Source organism: Bos grunniens, chromosome 11 (assembly GCF_055505025.1).
Source record: "Bos grunniens cultivar Pamir isolate PY7600 chromosome 11, Bosgru_T2T1.0, whole genome shotgun sequence".
In the NCBI taxonomy this organism is placed as follows: Eukaryota; Metazoa; Chordata; class Mammalia; order Artiodactyla; family Bovidae; genus Bos; species Bos grunniens.
The window spans coordinates 4,988,424-5,008,315 of record NC_141175.1 but is presented as its reverse complement, the minus strand read 5'-3'; the positions used below and the strand labels follow the sequence as shown (position 1 = coordinate 5,008,315).

The window sequence follows — 19,892 nt, the reverse complement described above, 5'->3', positions numbered from 1 at the left end:
AGGGGAGGCGGGAGAGCAAGGCTATGAACGTGGGAAGCAAACAGAACGTCCTGAGGTTCTGAAACAAAACATGCCTGCAAGTCAGGAGTGTTTGGTTCTGTAGTCTGAGGCCTGTCTAGGAGCAGGCATAACTAATCCATGTGAGACTGGATACGTTTTTTTCTCTAAACACTTAAAGAAAATCAAAGGGTCTTTAATTAAGCTCATGGAGGACGGAAACCAGAACATTTTAGAAAGAATCCCTTAGAAGAAATGGGGTAGCTGTCATAGTCAACAAGAGTCCTAAATGCAGTACTTAGGTGCAATCTCAAAAACGACAGAATAATCTCTGTTCATTTCCAAGGCAAACCATTCAGTATCTCAGTAATCCAAGTCTGTGCCCCAACCATTAATGCCAAAGAAGCTGAAGTTGAATGGTTCTGTGAAGACCTACAAGGCCTTCTAAAACTAACACCAAAAAAAGGATGTCCTTTTCATCATAGGGGACTGGAATGCAAAAGCAGGAAGTCAAGAGAACCTGAAGTAACAGGCAAGTTTGGCCATAGAGTACAAAATGAAGCAGGGCAAAGGCTAACAGAGTTTTGCCAAGAGAACACACTGGTCATAGCAAACACCCTCTTCCAACAACACAAGAGACAACTACGGGCAACAGTTATAACTGGACATGGAATAATGGACTGGTTCCAAGTTGGGAAAGGAGTACATCAAGGCTGTATATTGTCACCCTGCTTCTTTAATTTATATGCAGAGCACATCATGAGAAATGCAGGCTGGATGAAGCACAAGCTGGAATTGAGATTGTTGGGAGAAATATCAGTAACCTCAGATAAGCAGATGACACCACCCTATGGTAGACAGTGAAGAGGAACTAAAGAATCCCTTGATGAAGGTAAAAGAGGAGAGTGAAAAAGCTGACTTTAAACATTCAAAAAATGAAGATCATGGCATCCAGTCCCATCACTTCATGGCAAATAGATGGGGAAACAATGGAAACAAAGACTTTACTTTCTTGGACTCCAAAATCACTGCAGATGGTGACTGCAGCCGTGAAATTAAGACACTTGCTCCTTAGAAGAAAAGCTATGACAAACCTAGACAGCATATTAAAAAACAGAGACTTTGCCAACAAAACTATGGTTTTTCCAGTAGTCATGAATGGATGTGAAGAGTTGGACCATAAAGAAGGCTGAGTGCTGGAGAATTGATGCTTTGAACTGTGGTGTTGGAGAAGACTCTTGAGAGTCCTTTGGACTCAAGTAGATCAAACCAGTCAATCCTAAAGGAAATCAACCCTGAATATTCATTGGAAGGACTGATGCTGAAGCTGAAGCTCCAGTATTTTGGCCATCTGATATGAAGACCTGACTCATTGGAAAAGACCCTGATGCTGGGAAAGACTGAAGGCAGGAGAAGATGATGACAGAAGATGAGACAGTTGGTTGGCATCACCAATTGAATGGATATGAGTTTGAGCAAGCTCCAGGAGATAGTGAAGGACAGGGAAGCCTGGCATGCTACAGTCCTTGGGGTCACAAAGAGGTGGACATTATTGAGCGACTGAACAACAACAACAAAAGGCAAGAAAGGAGAAAAAATTAACAGAATAGTCTGTGAAAATGAAAAGCAAATAAGATAATGGATTTACACTAAAATAGAGCAGTAATTACAGTGGTAATTACATCAAATATAAATAAACCATCCAATCAAAGCAAGACTGTCAGACTGGTTTTTTTAAGTGTTAAAAGTGATAAAATATAAGGATATAGGAACTTTTAAAGGATGGAAAACTATACCATGCAAACATTAATCAAAAGGTAGTTGATATTTCATTGGATTGGAAGACTCAGTATTGTCAAAATGACTATACCACCCAAGCCAGTCTACAGATTCAGTGCAATCCCTATCAAATTACCAATGGCATTTTTCACAGAAGTAGAACAAAAAAATTTTTTTATTTGTGTGCAAACACAAAAGACTCCAAATAACCAAAGAAATCTTGAGAAAGAAAAACAGCTGGAGGAATAAGGCTCCTTGACATCAGACTATACTAAAAAAACTACAGTTGTTAAAATAGTATGGTACTGGCACAGAACCAGAAATACAGATCATTGGCACAGGATAGAAAGCCCAGAGACAAACCCATGCACTTACGGCCAATAATACATGACAAAGGAGGAAAGAATATACAATGGAGAAAAGAACTTCTTTAATAAGTGGTGCTGGAAAAATTGGACAGCTACATATAAAAGAATGAAATTAGAACACTCTTTAAAAGTACACACAAAAATAAACTCAAAATGGATTACAGACCTAAATGTAAGACCGGACACGATAAAACTCCTAGAGGGAAACAAAGGCAGAACACTCTGACATAAATCACAGCAGTACCTTTTTGGATCCATCTCTTAGAGTAATGGAAATAAAAACAAACTGGACCTGATTAAACTTAAAAGCTTTTGCACAGCAAAGGAAATCATAAATAAATTGAAAAGGCAACATACAGAATGGGAGAAAATATCTGAAAATGATGTAACGGACAAGGAATTAATCTCCAAAACATATAAACCACTCACACAGCTCAATATCAAAAAAAAAGAAAGAAAAAGAAAAGAAAAAGCCCAATCCAAAACTAGGCAGAAGATTTAAATAGACATTTTTCCAAAGAAGACATCAGTTTAGTCGCTCAGTCACGTCCAACTCTGCGACCCCATGAACCACAGCACACCAGGCCTCCCTGTCCATCACCAACTCCGAGAGTCCACCCAAACCCATGTCCATTGAGTCGGTAATGCCATCCAACCATCTCAACTTCTGTCATCCCCTTCTCCTGCCCTCAGTCTTTCCAGGCATCAGGGTCTTTTCAAATGAGTCAGCTCTTTGCATCAGGTGGCCAAAGTATTGGAGTTTGAGCTTCAGCATCAGTCCTTCCAATGAATATTCAGGACTGATTTCCTTTATGATGGACTGGTTGGATCTCCTTGCATTCCAAGGGACTGACTCTCAAGAGTCTTCTCCAACCCCACAGTTCAAAAGCATCAATTCTTCGGTGTTCAGCTTTCTTTATAGTCCAACTCTCACATCCATACATGACCACTGGAAAAAACCATAGCCTTGACTAGACGGACCTTTATTGACAAAGTGATGTCTCTGCTTTTCAATATGCTGTCTAGGTTGGTCATAACTTTCATTTCATGGCTGCAGTCACCATCTGCAGTGATTTTGGAGCCCAGAAAAATAAAGTTAGCCACTGTTTCCACTGTGTCCCCATCTAGTGATGGGACCGGATGCCATGATCTTAGTTTTCTGAATGTTGAGCATTAAGCCAGCTTTTTCATGCTACTCTTTCACTTTCATCAAGAGGCTCTTTAGTTCTTCTTCACTTTCTGCCATAAGGGTGGTGTCATCTGCATATCTGAGGTTATTGATATTTCTCCCGGCAATCTTGATTCCAGCTTGTGCTTCCTCCAGCCCAGCATTTCTCATGATGTACTCTGCATAGAAGTTAAATAAGCAGGGTGACAATATACAGCCTTGACATATAGATGGTCAAAAAGCACATAAAAAAATGTTCAATGTCACTGACTATTGTTGTTCAGTTGTTCAGTCATGTCCAACTCTTTGGGATCCCATGGACTACAGCACATCAGGCTTCCCTGTCCTTCACTATCTCCTGGAGTTTGCTCAACTCATGTCCATTGAGTTGGTGATGCCATCCAGCCGTCTTGTCCTCTGTCGTCCCCTTCTCCTCCTGTCTTCAATCTTTCCCTGCATCAGGATCTTTTCCAGTGAGTCAGCTCTTCACATCAGGTGGCCAAAGTATTGGAGTTTCAGCTTCAGTATCAGTCCTTCCAGTGAATATTCAGGGTTGATTTCCTTTAGGATTGACTGGTTTGATCTCCTTATAGTCCAAGGGACTCTCAAGAGTTCTCTAAAACCACTGTCTGAAAGCATCAATTCTTTAGCATTCAGCCTTCTTTATGGCCCAACTCTCACATCTATTCATGACTGCTGGAAAAACCATAACTTTGACTTTACAGATCTTTGTCAGCAAAGTGATGTTTCTACTTTGTAATATGCTGTCTAGTTTTGTCATAACTTTTCTTCCAAGGAACAAGTGTCTTCTAATTTCATTGTTGCAGTCACTGTCCACAGTGATTCTGGAGTCCAAGTAAATAAAACCTGTCACTGTTTCCATTTTTTCCCTGTTTGCCATGAAGTGATGGAACCAGATTCCACGCATTCCAACATTTTTTGAATGTTGAATTTTAAGCCAGCTTTTTCACTCTCCTCTTTCACCCTCTTCAAGGGGCTCTTTAGTTTCTCTTTACTTTCTGCCATTAGAAAGGGCTGGTTCTAGTAATCCTTTTTAAATCCATTTTGAGTTTATTTTTGTGTATCGTATTAGGGAGTGTTCTAATTTCATTCTTTTACACATAACTGTCCGGTTTTCCCAGCACCACTTATTGATGAGATTGTCTTTTCTCCATTTTATATTCTTGCCACTTTTGTCATCGATTTGTTGACCATGTTTGTGTGGGTTTATCTCTGGGCTTTCTGCCCTGTTCTGTTGATCTGTATTTCTCTTTTTCTGTCAGTACCATGCTGTTTTGATGACTGTAGCTTTGTATTATAGTCTGAAGTCAAGGAGCCTTATTCCTCCAGCTCTGTTTTTCTTTCTCAAGATTGTTTTGTCTATTTGGGTCTTTTGTATACTAATTCTCTTCTGTAAAGCTTGCTTTGAAGATTGTGCTGGCCACTACCCTAAAACAGCTCCAGCAAGGACATTATGTGGGCAGCCAAAGGGGTGGATGGTAGCAGAAACTGTGGATACCTCTCACATATGCTCGTGACTCCCCTGAGTCCACAGTTAGATGTGGTAGCAGTGTCAGCAGTACCTGACACCTTCTCAGCTTGAGCATTGGTTTCTCTCCTCTCCTGTCTGAGGGCTTCTTCTGGCACCCCAGGGACTTATTTGGTTGCCAGATAGCAGTAGTCTTGGGGAGTCAACTCCCCTGAGGGCAACTCTAAAGCAATGGGGAATGAGAAATGAGGGTTAGTCCCTGGGAGGGATGATTTCAAGGGGTGTTCCCATGGTTTTTTGGAGGATCCCCCAATGGGATGCACCTGGTAACCTACAGTAGTATCCTGCCCATCAACCTAGACTTTACTGACCTCTTTCCCTTTCCTGTCTCCCATCCCTACACGTATTTCCTAGGATCACCTCCCAGTTCCCAAGACCCTCCTTGTCCCAGGATCTGCTTTGGTGTGAACCCAAACAAGACAAAGCCAGTCTTACAGACAAGCAAAAATTTAGATGCAAAACTCCTAAACAAAGATTATCAAAATGGATTCATTATATATATGATTAAATATATTTAATATATAATAAAAATAAAGAAGGCTGAGTGCCAAGGAATTGACGCTTTCTAACTGTGGTGTTAAGCTTGTCATTTGAGGGTGTGGAAGGGACACTGGAAGGAAGAGGCCTCCTGGGTCTGGTGGATTTTGTCCTTCCTTTCCTTCCTCCCTATCCTCTTCCTCCTACTCAGCAGCTGTGACCACCACTGTAGAGGATCATCATTGCTGCTCTGTCCCAGAGAAGACTTGTAAGTTCCTAGGACTGCAAGGAGATCAAACTGGTCAATCCTAAAGGAAATCAACCTTGAATATTCATTGGAAGGACCGATGCTGAAGCTCCAGTCCTTTGGCCACCTGATGGCAAGAGCCAACTCACTGGAAAAGACCCTGATGCTGGGAAAGATTGAAGGCAGGAAGAAAAGGGGGCAACAGAGGATGAGATGGTTAGATGGCATCATTGACTCAACAGACATGAGTTTGAGCAAGCTCTGGGAGATAGTGAAGAACAGGGAAACCTGGCATGTTGCAGTTCATAGGGTCGCAAAGAGTCAGACACAACTTAGCAACTCAACAACAAAAATTATACTACATCACAACCAAAGTAGTTTACTCTAGAAATGAACCAGAAAGAACCAATCATTGCAGTTTACTACAGCAAATGAAGAGAAAAATAAAGTGATCATCTCAAAAGATGGAAAAAGATCAATGAAATTCAATAATAATGATTTTTTAAAAAATAACCATCTCAGCAATCTTGGAAAAGGAACAGTTAACTTCCTAATTTAATAAAATATATCTAAAAAACTTAGGCTTAATGGCAAAATATTGAGAACTCTACTGAGATCAGGAACAAGAAAAAAAAGAGACTTGCTATTAGCACTCCTACTCAATATTGTACTATAGGTCCTGGCTATTGCAATAAGGGAAGAAAGAGGTATAAAAATTGGAAAAAATAGTCACCATATTCTCAGTCAATATGACTGGGCATGAAAAAAGTATAAAAGAACCCACTGGTAAATTTTCAGAATTAAGTGAGATTTTCATTCCAATCCCAAAGAAAGGCAATGGCAAAGAATGCTCAAACTACTGCACAATTGCATTCATCTCACATGCTAGTAAAGTAATGCTCAAAATTCTCCAAGCCAGGCTTCAGCAATACATGAACTGTGAACTTCCAGATGTTCAAGCTGGTTTTAGAAAAGGCAGAGCAACCAGAGATCAAATGGCCAACATCCGTTGGGTCATCGAAAAAGCAAGAGAGTTCCCGAAAAACATCTGTTTCTGCTTTATTGACTATGCCAAAGCCTTTGACTGTGGATCACAATAAACTGTGGAAAATTCTTCAACAGAGGGGAATACCAGACCACCTGACCTGCCTCTTGAGAAACCTGTATGCAGGTCAGGAAGTAACAGTTAGAACTGGACATGGAACAACAGACTGGTTCCAAATAGGAAAAGGAGTATGTCAAGGCTGTATATTGTCACCCTGCTTATTTAACTTATATGCAGAGTACATCATGAGAAACACTGGGCTGGAAGAAGCACAAGCTGGAATCAAGATTGCCAGGAGAAATATCAATAACCTCAGATATGCAGATAACACCACCCTTATGGCAGAAAGTGAAGAGGAACTAAAAAGCCTCTTGATGAAAGTGAAAGAGGAGAGTGAAAAAGTTGGTTTAAAGCTCAACATTCAGAAAACGAGGATCATGGCGTCTGGTCCCATCACTTCATGGGAAATAGATGGGGAAACGGTGGAAACAGTGTCAGACTTTATTTTCTTGGGCTCCAAAATCACTGCAGATGGTGACTGCAGCCATGAAAATAAAAGATGCTTACTCCTTGGAAGGCAAGTTATGAGCATCCTAGAGAGCATATTCAAAAGCAGAGACATTACTTTGCCAACAAAGGTCCGTCTAGTCAAGGCTACGGTTTTTCCTTTGGTCATGTATGGATGTGAGAGTTGGACTGTGAAGAAAGCTGAGCACTGAAGAATTGATGCTTTTGAACTGTGGTGTTGGAGAAGACTCTTGAGAGTCCCTTGAATTGCAAGGAGATCAGTCCTGAGTGTTCTTTGGAAGGACTGATGCTAAAGCTGAAACTCCAATACTTAGGCCACCTCATGCAAAGATTTGACTTATTGGACAAGACTCTGATGCTGGGAGGGATTGGGGGCAGGAGGAGAAGGGGACGACAGGATGAGATGGCTGGATGGCATCACCGACTCGATGGACATGAGTTTGGGTGAACTCCGGGAGTTGGTGATGGACAGGGAGGCCTGGTGTGCTGTGATTCATGGGGTCGCAAAGAGTCGGACACGACTGAGCGACTGAACTGAACTGAGCAAGGTTTCTGGATAGAAAAAGAACCCTCAAAAAAAATGATATAAATGTGTATGACAGTTCTGTTCATAATATTCTAGAGCCTGGAAACAACACAAATGCCCATCAATAGGTAAATATATTAAAAAATGTAGACTATCCACACAAAGGAATACTACACAGCAGTAAAAAAGGAGCAGGTCCATGATACACGTGTGCTGCTTTACTGAATGCTCAATGCTCAGCTCCAGACACCCTTCAGTGCCACCTCGGCTCTAAAGGGCTCCCTCCTTCAGCGTCCCTCCTTTGCAATGAGCACGATGCTCAGCTTGTCAATAGAAGGTGCTGGAAGGACACTGCAGAAGGAAGGGGTTTCCTGGGTCTGCTGGAGTTTGTCCCTCCTTTCCTCCTTACCTCCTCCTCCTCCTTAGCAGCTGTGACCACGAGTACAGAGGATTGTCACTGATGCTCTGCCGCAGGCTTTGCTAAGTATCTCCAACCATGAGGGCAGCTGGCCCCTGGGTCCCAGATTTGATCAGCCTGGTAGGGTGACCAACTCATGCCAGTTTGTCCAAGACTGGTCAGGTTTTAACATTGAAAATCCCACAACGCCTTCAGACCTGTGGATACTGGGACACTGATTCACCCTACAAACCATGGTCCTCAAACATGAACTAAAGAGCTTTTAAGCGGAAGAGAGAAGCCCAGGACTCAAAGGGCATCTCTCTGCAGTTAACAGGAAGGACCCCATCCTTGCCAGGATCGCAGCCAGCCCACAACCATGGCTAACGCCATCCTTGGCTATGTTTCCACATTCAGGTTCTGTTATCGTCTCCTCCTTTCCCTGTCTTCTCCTTCAAACAAGCCAAGGAAGTCAGGGGTGAGAGGGAGGCAATGACCGTGTTAGCGGGGATGGTCCTCCAGCTGTGACGCTTCGACAAGAGACCATCACATCTGCCGCCCAGGTCTGCTCACTGGAGACACGGACCAGTGTTGGAAGAGTGGGGTGATTGTTAAAGACAGGTGCTTCCAAGAGTCTCTCGGGATTTCAGGGGAGGCCGGGTGTTGGGGGGGGCTCAATCCAGCCCCAGGTCTGAGTCCTTGAGTCTCTGATTCTCTCAGCTCTGCCCTTCTTTGCATTTCAGCTTCCTCACCAGGCCAGTAGCCAGATATGTGCTGGATAACTGGAAAAATGTTTTCAAAGTGGTGCCCATGCCTGGCTGCACCCAAGGAGGCGAGCGTCTTTTGAGCGGCCGGAGGCAGGCTCTGAGAAGCTCCAAGTTGCGTGAACACCTCAGGGGATGCTAACACACTTGTGAACTCACGTGCAACCTCTCATGGTGCTCCTCCACATGCGCGTGCACACACTGCGGCTTCACTCTCCCAGGTGACCCCGGTCACTTCCAAAGCTGGTCACTTCCCCGCCCCCACTGGCAGTCTGCATGAGTTCCCGTTGCTCCACATTCCTTCAACACCAGGCGCTGCCAGGCTGTTAGATTATTGCCAGTCTGGGAGCATGTGGCACCATCCCAGTACAGTGTGCACGTCCCCGGTTACTAACAAGGTAGGGTTTTTTTAATATATTCAGTCGGCTGGTCGTGTTTTCTTCTGTAAAATGTCCGGTTATGCCTCGTTCACACTTCTCAGTCACATATCCACGTGTGCTGCCATTTAGGCCTATCCCAAATGCATTCAGCTTTTTAATTAACATATACATAATGAAGTGTATGGCTCAAGATTTGGGCATAACTTCTACCCAGACTGATGAAAACTTGACGGCGTCCAGAAGGTTCCTGGCACCAACGCCCTTCCTCTGGCAATGATCCACTCAGCGGTCTTAGTTATTTCTGATTTCTGTTAGCAGTGATGTGTTTGTATCTGTTCAGGAACTTCATCCACATCAGATCATAACATCGAGTCTTCCAGGTCTGCTTGTGAGACTCACTTGCACTGGGGCCTTTATCAGGGGTTTGTTCTATTGTCACAAATCTATTACACAGTTGTGTAATATGTCACAACTGATAGACAGTATTGTTTCCAGTTTAGGGTTAATACGAACACAACTGCTGTTAGCAAGTTTGTATACAGACACACACATTTTTCCTGGCACTACTAGGAGAGGAATGCCAGGTCGAGGGGCAGGCACCCATGAGCAGCGTGGGTAGACATCTGCTTCACGGTCTTGTGAATGGTTAAACCAATGCTCCCGCCCCCCAGCACTGCAGGGGAGTTCCAGTGTCTGTCTTGGCTCCAGCACTTTGTGATGACAGTCTCATTAAAAACTCGTGGGGGGGTGTGCAGGCAGCTCTCACAGGGACCCTCATCTGCATTTAATACACTTTAAATGAATGAATTCTTGCTTTAAATGAACAATTTCTATGATATGGGAATATCTCAATAAAGTTGATGTGGCTGGAAAGTTTACATTGCTGCATCTTCTCCATCACACACCACGACCTCCAAGCTCTGGTGGCTTTGCAGAGAGCTTATAAAGTTATCACTGCAAAGGAGACCCCAACTCGGGCACACCTGTGGTTCAACCTCCCCATGGATCCAAGGCGGCAGGTTCAGTGCACTGGGCCTGTGAGCTGGTCCCTGCTTGTTCTTCCTCTCCTCTTAGAGATCAGTGGAGGGTCCCACGGTTTCTGAAGTATGACTCAGTTAGTGCTCTGTTGGCTATTTACACGTAAATTACACTATAGTGTCATCCTGTCCGGGTGGGAAAGATTTGCAAAGGCAACGAGAGCTTGACAGGAAACGCTGGACTTCACCACATGGCCATCACTAAAAACCAGTCTATGGTTGAGCAGAAGTGACCGCTGAGAACCAAGCCCAGCCCTCTTGCCCTGGGGAAGGAATGACCACATTGGTGACTTGGTACCTTATTTGATGGCCTTGAATGGCTGGCGGGGAAAAAAAAATCAGGAAAGCGTTTTGCTGAAGAAAGGTGCCTGGCTTATGTGACGACGTGGGTGCACTCCGAGGGCATTTTGCTCGGTGAAATCAACCCGCCACAGAGGACAAGTACTGCGTGATTTCACTGACATGCAGGATCTGAAATAGTCAAGCTCACAGAAGCAGGGAGCAGGCCGGGGACTGCCAGGGGCTGGGGGAGGAGAGTGGGGTGCTGCTGTTCCCCAGGTACAGAGCTTTAGTTACCCGAGAGGAATAAAAATTCTAGAGAGTCACTCACAACAATAAGCCTAGAGTCAACACTGTACTGTATGCTGAAAAATTCAGGAGAGTAGATCTGTTCAGGGTTCTTACCACAGTTTTTAAAAAAGCAGGTTACAGGGCAATATATAAAATACCATCCCATCGGTGTATTTATACCACTTATCTGTCCACCTGTCCACTCATTCATCTGTCCATCCATCCATCCATCCATCTACTTCAGACTTTGAAATACAGTTATCTCCAGCGAATGACACCTAAGGATTTTATTGTGGAGAGGATGGGAGTTTTCCTTCCTAAGGGATGAGCTTCTGATGTACTGCTTGGCTTTTTTTTATAAGCTAACATTTGAATAATAAAAATAATCATGTTTCAATTTTTTAATGGCAGCATTTCCATGATCAACTCATAGTCACTTTTTCCTGTGCCTTCAAACTCTCATGTGCCTCAGAAGTCAGCCCCCAAGCCACCGTCACCTCCCCTAGGGGGTCTCCTGTGAGTCCTGACTACGTTTAAATTCCCTGCCACCTGCTGCCTGGCCCTGGGCACACACTCTATGCACTGTGCCCAGGAACCTTATCTGATCCCCTATGGAAAAAAGAGCTGGCTGGGAGGGTGCAGGGCTGTTTCAGGGGACCTAGGGGCAGAGATGGATCTTAGGAACTATCAGAAATTGGGTGGTGTCTTTTTCTCTCTCATTTCTGTCATTTTTTTTGGTAAAATGTAAGCCTCAACCCACTCCAGAATTGTCATCTGGAGAATCCCACGGACAGAAGAACCTGGTGGGCTACAGTCCATGGGGTCGCAAAGTGTCAGACACAACAGAATCAACTTAGCCAGCACACACACACACAAAGCCTCAATGGGGCTTCCCAGTTGCCACTAGCAGTAAAAAATCCGCCTGCCAATGCAGGAGACATAAAAGACGCAGGCTTGATCCTTGGGCCAGGAAGATCCCCTGGAGGAGAGCCTGGCAACCCACTCCAGTACTCTTGCCTGGGAAATCCCATGGATAGAGGAGCCTGGCGGGTTACAGTCCATGGGGTCACACAGACACGACTGAAGAAGCGACTTAGCATGCGCGCACACAAGACTCATTAGGACAGGGCTTTTTGTCTTTTTTCCCGTCTGCTGTATGCTTAGTGCCAGGCACACAGTAGGCACTCAACAAGTACCTGTGGGATGAATGGGGCGGGCATGTGTCTGCCTCTCTCTTGGTTCCTCCAGATGAACTTGAATTGCTCTGCTGTGCTGCGCATGGGCCAGACAAACCCCAGCATCCTCTTCTTTCCCCAAGCCACAGGAGGAGAGGGACCTGTGCCCTCTCTTCTCTTCCCAGATTCCTGGGAGAGAGAAGCTGATTGGCCGGCTCAGAGGAAGCACAGGTATACATACGCATGGGCTCAGCAGCGGCAACCAGTTCCAGGTCCCACAGGAGACACACTTGCGGGGTGGGGACGGGCAGAAACCCCAAAGGATCCTCTAGAGCGTCTGGATCGCCCAGTGCCGGGGGTATCAGGGAAGGGAGGGGCTGGACAAACACAGAGCGGGACCAGGGGCTCCGGTGTAAGAGAAGGAGGGGAGAGCTTGTAGTGACAACAGGAAAAGAGGCTGGAGATGAACGAGGGGACTGCTTTAATGACGACAAAAGCACGATTGTTCTCTTGCAAGTTAACCTTAATCAAACCTCAGAGTTTAACTTCAAGCACAGCCCCTCATCTGGGAATTAACACGACATTTCCCCTCCAGCCACAGGACTGGGCCTCTCCTGGGCCGGAAAGCCCCCAGATCGGCATCGCTGCGGCTGGGACCGGATGCTAATGTTCTCCAGCTGGCTGGGGGGAGGGGCGCGGAGGACGAATGTCATTTGCTCGTCGCTTCGGAGGGAGCGAGCTACATGAGCGGGAACATGTCGGGCCAACCCCAGCAGCGCACACCCGAGGGGAGCGCCCGGGATCGCGCGCCGGGCGCATTTCAATGAAGCCCGCGCCTTCCGGCTCTGCGGCGGCGCGGGAACCCAACCGAGGCCCTGCATCGGGGCATCGGGGACGCCGGGGCCTTTGGGAGGCGGCGGGAAGGAGCTCCGGGGGCGTTCGTCCACCTGGGTGGAGGGAAGAAGGCAGGGGGCCCCGCGAGTCCGGATGCCTTTAGCAACCCCGAAGGCGACTGAGGGCAAAGCACCGGCCTGCGGGTCATCTCCTGGAGTTCTGGGAGCAGCGAGTGACCCAGGTCCCGACCCCTGCTGCCACTTAGCACATGCAGCCGTCCACAAGTTATTGGACTCCTCTGAGCCCCAGTTTCTTCATCTAGGGATAAAAAAAGAAAAACAGCCTTGACCTCAAGGAGAGCTGTGAGAACCCCAATGAGAAGAACCGCATTTATGGTATATACTATTTGCCACACCCTATTTTTAGCCTTGGTGTATGTATTCATCATTCCATCCCACAGTATGTGCCTAGTATTGCCTAGGAGGCAGCGACCCTTCTCATTCATTTTACAAGGGTCCAGAGAGGTGAAGTAACTCTCTCCAGGCCACACAGCAGCATGGGGACCCAGGCTGCTAGGGTTCACAGTCCAGGCTCTTGGTGGGGACATCACCTGCCCCACAGAGCGAGGACAGCTGCTCTATGCGGGGCGGGGCAGGCAGAGAGAGAGGAGGCTGTGCACAGAGCAAGTAGTGCTGTGTGAGCGGAACAAGTGTTTGTGATGTCCTGAGCTACGGATCTGCATCGGGATGGGGTTCCATTGGAGAGTAAACTGGGGCTGCGGTCTCTGGTGTCCAGGACGACACGCAGCAGGGCAGGCAGAGCAAGGGGAGTGACCCCTGGCTAGGCTGGTGCTGGCCACCCTCCCGATCTTCTGTCTCCTGCAATCGGGGGTGCTGGGTACACGTGGGCAGAGTTTCAGCACAGCACAGCAGCCTGGCCTTATGGTCTGGACCCGAGACCTCTCCTGGGGCCTCCGGAGCCTGAGGAGGCTCCACGGGCAGGATCCCAGAGTCAGGGGGCTTTGGGGGGAGATGCCCTGTTCCCTGTGGGGTGGGGAAGGGGAGGGGCAGGGGCAGGGGAAGGCCTGATGGAGTGTCAAGAGGTGGCACCCAGTGCCTGGGCAGGATGGAGAGAGAGTCGGGGGCGGGGCCACTAGGCACGGGGGAAGCGCTGTGGCCGGATGCCGCCTCTAGAGAGGGGGCCTAATCCTGGGAGGTCTGGCCAAGGCCTTAGGGGTTCACCCTGCCGTGACCCTGGCAGAGGCCAGAGGGCAGGCCCGGAGGCCTGGCTCCATGGGCCCCAGCAGCCGGCTGCCAGCGGTCACAACGGCCATTGCTAGGGTCAGATCTTTGCTGGGGGGACTCTGGGCTGCCCTAGGCTGGAAGGGGCTTTAGCCATTAGACCCAGAGTCCCTGACCACCCAGAGCCCAGGAGCTCGAGTCCTTGTCTTGGACCCTGGCTGGCCAGGCCCCCTGAGGCCTGCAGGCGGAGAGCCCCGGAGTGCTGGGTTCAGGTGTAGCCATGGATCTGACAGACCTCGGGCAAGTCACTCACCCTCTGCAGCTTCAGTGGGAATCATCCAAGTACCTTTCTAACAAGATAAAATAATAATAATAATCGGGGGCGGGGGAAGCTCATGGAAGAGGATCAAGAGCTCTGTCACCCTGAGATGTCACTGTCCTGTCCCCCAGGGTCCCTGCTGTGTGCTGTGGGCCCTGCGGGACCCAGAGGCAGGCCTTCCAAGGGCTTCCAGCAAGTCTTAGAAGCAGCCGCGTGTGTCTAGAACTGCACTGACCCTGCAGCCCCTCGCCACATGCGGCCGTTCATACTTAAATTAGAGAAGCTTAAGGACAATTGTAAAAAACAGCTCCTCAGTGGCAATGGCCACGTTCCCTGTGCTCGACAGTCCCCTGGAGCTCACGGCCGCTGTGTTGGCTGCACATCAGTCATTCCAGAGAGTTCTACCGGGCAGGCTGCTCTGGAGACAGTGGCTTCGGTAGAACAACATGCACAGAGAGTGCAGCGTGTGCTGGGCTTTATGTTGAGAGCTTTTCCTGTCATCTCGTTTCATCCCAAAGCAGCCCTGTGAGGCAGGGACTATTTTTACCCATTTTGGCTGCAAGAAATGAGGATCCAGCGACAACCCCAGGGCGCACAGCGCATGGCCGCTGGAGCCACACCGCATCCCAGGTCTGACCTGGCCCGCCACGGTCAACCTGACTGCCTCCCCGGGCTGCGCCCGTCCTGCGTTCCCAGACCCCGAAACAAGGCCAGCTTCTGGCCACCTCCAGGACCCACAAGACTGTACCCAGCACTTTATTGGCTTGGCTGATCTTCCAGAAGGTTGGGGGTGAAGGGCTAACTCCGTCTTCCTGAGGGATGCTCCCAGCTCAAAACCTGTCAGGGGACTTTCTTGGGTAGGCGATTAATGATCCCACTCTCAATGTATTCGAAGACCGTGTACGGGTCCTGGTCCCCGTTGAGGGTGATGGCATCCCCGTAGAACTGCTCCAGCTCAGCGGAATTCCTGTAGAACAGATCCATTTTCAGCTTGATCTGCTCTTCTGAATCCTTTGGGTTCTGCAGGAGACGGGCCTGGACTTCAATGGTCGGAGGCGGCTTGTACATGAGGTGGTACCTGCGAGAGGCGGGGAAGCCAGTGAGCCCTGGTCCAGCTCAGAGGACAAGCGAGAAGGGACCCCTTCCCAGGAGAGAGGCTGGATCCCATGACCATCAGCAGCAGACATGTACTCTGTACCAGCCATTGACTAGGCTGAGAGCCACGGAGAAACCCGCAGCATGGCCCCTTCCCAGGAGAGAAGGTCACGGATCAGTAATAGGACAGAAGATAGTAAAATATTAAGGGCCAAATTCCTCTTGTTCCTTCCTTCCTTTCTCCTTTCTTTTCTTCCTTCCAAATGATACTAGGTACCTGCCATGCACGCCTAGCACACAGCTGCTACTGACAACCCAGTGGCAGGTGAGACGTCGCCTCTGTGTTCATGGAGCTCGCGGTCAAATAGGGGATGGGACATGATAACACCAGGCATATGGAGATGCGAGGAAGTGCCCTGGTCCCTGGGGGAGAGGCCCCGGCAGCACAAAGGCCGTTTCATGTGACACGGGTCAGTGAGAGGACATCCCCCAGCACACGGTGACGGGAAAATCCTGGTGCTTCCTTCCTGCCCCTCCTCCTCTGTCCTGAGAAATGCGGTCTAGTTACCAAGAAACAGGGCCCTGGTTACTGGGAAGATGGGGGCTTCAACCTCTTCGCAATCGTGGGGACTGTAAACTGTGTTTCACTACCAACACAGCGATTGGACTTGGTCAGATGCAAGGGAAACCCCAGGATTTAGCCCCTATAGCCACGGGAGGGCTCACAGGTGACGCTGTTCCCAAGGGGACGCATCTGTTCGGCAGCCACGTCAGGGACGCACTGCGGTGACACGCTGGGGTCAGAGCCAAGCCCGGGTCAGAGCAGGTGAGCAGTGTAACAGCTGTACAGCCCGGACATTCCTTTTCTTGCTGCTCTTCCAGGAAAAGAGGGTCGGCAGACAGTGTGGAGGAGCTGGCTGGGTGAACCCCCTTTCTAGAATCTTCTGTCAGTTGTCCCCAGCAGTATCCCTGGAGCAGCCCCGCCCTGACACCCGTCAGCTAGATCGAGAGGAGGGTCCCCGGTGGGGCGTGGCCTCTGGAGCCCTCGGAGGGCCACCCACTGCAGGGCTGGCACAGACCTTTCTCCTGTGATGGGGTCGGTTCTTCTCAGGCTCAGCCGCTCAATGACAGAATCGAATGGCACGTTCAGGAAAAACACCCTGCAGGGAGAAGAGGCACCATGTCTGCTGGGGGGAACCGCAGGCTGGACTCGAGGCCAGGGTGGGCTTCAGCCCCAGAGTGGGCAGAGCCTTAGTGGCCCTGACTCGGGACTCGGGGCACCAGGCTCTGGCTGGTCACCAGAGAAAGATGCAGGTGGGGTCTCCCCGCTGCGGAAGCTCTCCACCTCCTGATTCAGGGACAGCTCCCAGCCGCCATCACTCCCAGGGCAGTGGTGGGGAGAGGCACCCGATAGGGGGTGAGCTGTGGGGAGCAAATGCCCCATCCTTGGGGGAGACCAGTGAGTTCCCTGGAATTACACAGATGCGGGTTAGACTCTCACCTCCACATGGACCTTCTGTGTGACCTCAGGCCACAAACACAACCTCTCTGAGACTCAGTTTCCTCACCTGCAAAAGTGTGTGAGTTGCTCAGTCGTGTCCAACTCTTTGTCACCCCATGGAGTGTAGCCCTCCAGGCTCCTGTCCATGGGATTCTCCAGGCAAGAATGCTGGAGTAGGTTGCCATTTCCTTCTCCAGGGGATCTTTCCAAGCCAGGGATCAAACCCGGGTCTCCTGCATTGCAGGCGGATTCTTTACCATCTGAGCTTTTTGCTGAGCTCCCCTGATAGTTCAGTTGGTAAAGAATCCGCCTGAGATGTTGGACAATGTATGGGGACGTTTCTGGTTGTCACAACTGGGGAGGGGGCGCAACTGGCACCTAGCGGGTGGAGGCCAGGGCTACAGCTCAGCACCTCACTGCCTGCAGGACAGGCCCTGCCACGAAGAGCTACCCGGCCCCGGGGTCAGTCTCGAGGCAAATGGGACAGGAGGGAGGCGTGCGCGCCGGGGGCGGGGTGGGGGGTGGGGGAGGCCAAAAGACCACGTGTTCTGGCTCCTGCACACAGGTCTAATCCAGGCCCTGCCTTCTAGGGTCAAACCATCTCAGTTTTTTTTAAATAAGTTCTGGAATATTCCGTTGCTCACTTTACTGTTTATTCATTGCTGTAATTCATACGTGCATTTATGGAGTGCCTGCTGTACTCAGAGCTTTCCCGCCTTCACTCTTGGGTGGGAGTCTTCAGCATGCATCCTCTGCCTTCCCCCAAGCTGGTGAACAAAAGAAGGCCCTCCCCTCCCCCAGGAATTCACCAGATGTGCTGATGGGGCTGCCAAGAGGCCAAGCTTTGATGGGTCCAGTAGGGCCCCGGTCCCCAGGGGCCCCAGACCAGCCTCTTGGGCCCAGGTGTCACCTCTAGGGCCAGATCAATGATCAGCCCCTGACCAGCGTCCTGAGACCTGGGAAGCACTCAGGAAACACACGTGAAGGAGAGGATGAATGGATACGTGGCACATCAGCCTGTTGTTGTCTGGCCACTCAGTCTGGCTTCTCCATCCATGGGATTCTCTAGGCAAGAATACTGGAGTGGGTTGCCATTTCCTTCTCCAGGGGATCTTCCCAACCCAGGGATTGAACCTGGGTCTCCTGCATTATAGGCAGACACTTTACTGCCTACAAAAAGTAAACCAAATGTGAGGCAAATACTCTCCATTCAAGACTGGCATCTCCCACTCCCTTTCTTCTCTTTCCCTTGCTTTGCCCATGCTGTTTGCTGAGGCTCACATCTGCCCAGTTGCCAAGGAGCTGGTATCTGGTGAAAGCTGCAAGCTACCACCACACCAAGCGAGCTCATCCCGGGGAGGGGAGGCGGGAGGGGGCGGTGTGGCAGCAGCCATGGAAATCTTCCCCGCATACGTTCCTGACAAAGATCTCCATTCCCAGGATAAGAGCCACCAAATAAAACACACAAAGTCGGGAGCGTCGGAGCACAGGGTGCACAGGCGTTTTCCATGTGCTTTCATCCCTTACTCTCCAAACATGCTGCCCCCCCTGTACCCCCAGAACTCCCGAGGCCCAACAGCAACACCGAAACGCGTCTGTCACCACGGCTGGGGGCTGACGGTGTAGCTCTGGATGCCGACGCCAGTAGAAAGGAAGCTAGTTTGGAAATCCGTGATAATAGATGCTGCTTCATAAACAAACAGCCCCAACTGAAAGATTTTAACCCAGCATATGAAGACCATTTGTTGTCATTCAAGAGAAAGCCTTGTGAAAGGCTGGCAAGATCAGAAGTGCACAGACACCAAATTGGTACTTGAAACACATCATTGGGAAAAGCCTCGCTGCAGAGGAGCTGGGTTTCCAGAGGCTGGAAGCTTCTGATTAGCCAGGCTCACGCACCCTGATGTCAGAGCCAGGTGCTGGGGAGAGGAGCAGGGAGCCCACGCAGCTCTGTGGAGGTGCACGGTCCTGTGTGGGCCCCCACCTGCTGGTTTGGGGTGTTATGCTGCTCATTTACAATAACAGCCAGGAAAGACAGAATGTGAAAGCAGAGAAGAGTCCGAGCAGGGTGCATTGGGCAGAGACATTCCTGGTCTACATGCCTGGATTCACCAGGGGCGGGAGCACCACCTGCTTCGGGGTTTGCAGAATTTCAGGGCTGCCTCAGGAGGGAGATGGAAGGTGCATGCCTCTAATCCCCCGCTGCTCCAAGTGGGATCCCCAGACCAGCAGCAGCAGCAGCAGCTGGGACTCAAGCCCCATGGCCCACCCACTGAATCGCAGACCAGTGCTGATAAGATCCACAGTGATCTGTGCGTACACTGCTGCTAGAGAAGGGCCGCTCTGATCCTGTGTTTCCCAGATTTGTCTGATGTTAAGAATCATCGGGAGGGCTTGTCTAAAATACAGATTCTGACCCTGAAACTGACACAGATTATAAACCAGCTATTGTTGTTGTTGCTTAGTCGCTCAGTCTTGTCTGACTCTGCGACCCCATGAACTGCAGCACGCCAGGCTTCCCTGTCCTTCACTATCTCCCAGAGTTTGCTCAAACTCATGTCCATTGAGTTGGATGGTTGCCATCCAACCATCTTATCCTATGTTGCCCCTTCTCCTCCTGCCCTCAATCTTTCCCAGTATCAGGGTCTTTCCCAATGATTTAATAAAAATTATAAAAAAAAATAAATACAGGGCACCCCTCCCAGAGTTACCAAGCCAAAACTTCTAGGGGAGGGACTGGCAGACCTATATTTGTAAGTCAGCAGCTCAGGTGATTCTTATGCTTGGGCAGGTGTGGGGAGCTTGGCTGTACCCTCAGGTCTCACTTTGGCCAAACCTTGGAAACATCAGGGGAATTCTGAGAATACTGAGACCTGGGCCCCAGCCCTTGAGATT

The 19,892-nt window shown here is 49.2% G+C and overlaps 1 protein-coding gene across 5 annotated transcripts in view; it reads right to left on the bottom strand.

Annotated features, from left to right (window-relative positions):
- Positions 1 to 15,141: 15,141 nt before the first annotated feature.
- AK8 (adenylate kinase 8) overlaps positions 15,142 to 19,892 on the bottom strand; it is a 136,357-nt gene continuing 131,606 nt past the window's right edge. For all 5 annotated transcript variants that reach the window (XM_086324386.1, XM_086324388.1, XM_086324387.1 and 2 more), the window contains 2 exons: positions 16,576 to 16,656; positions 15,142 to 15,479 (listed from right to left, as the gene is read on the bottom strand). In XM_086324386.1, the coding sequence (XP_086180512.1) occupies positions 15,242 to 15,479; positions 16,576 to 16,656 (319 nt within the window). In that variant the 3' untranslated portion in view covers positions 15,142 to 15,241. The remainder of the gene's footprint in view (positions 15,480 to 16,575; positions 16,657 to 19,892) is intronic.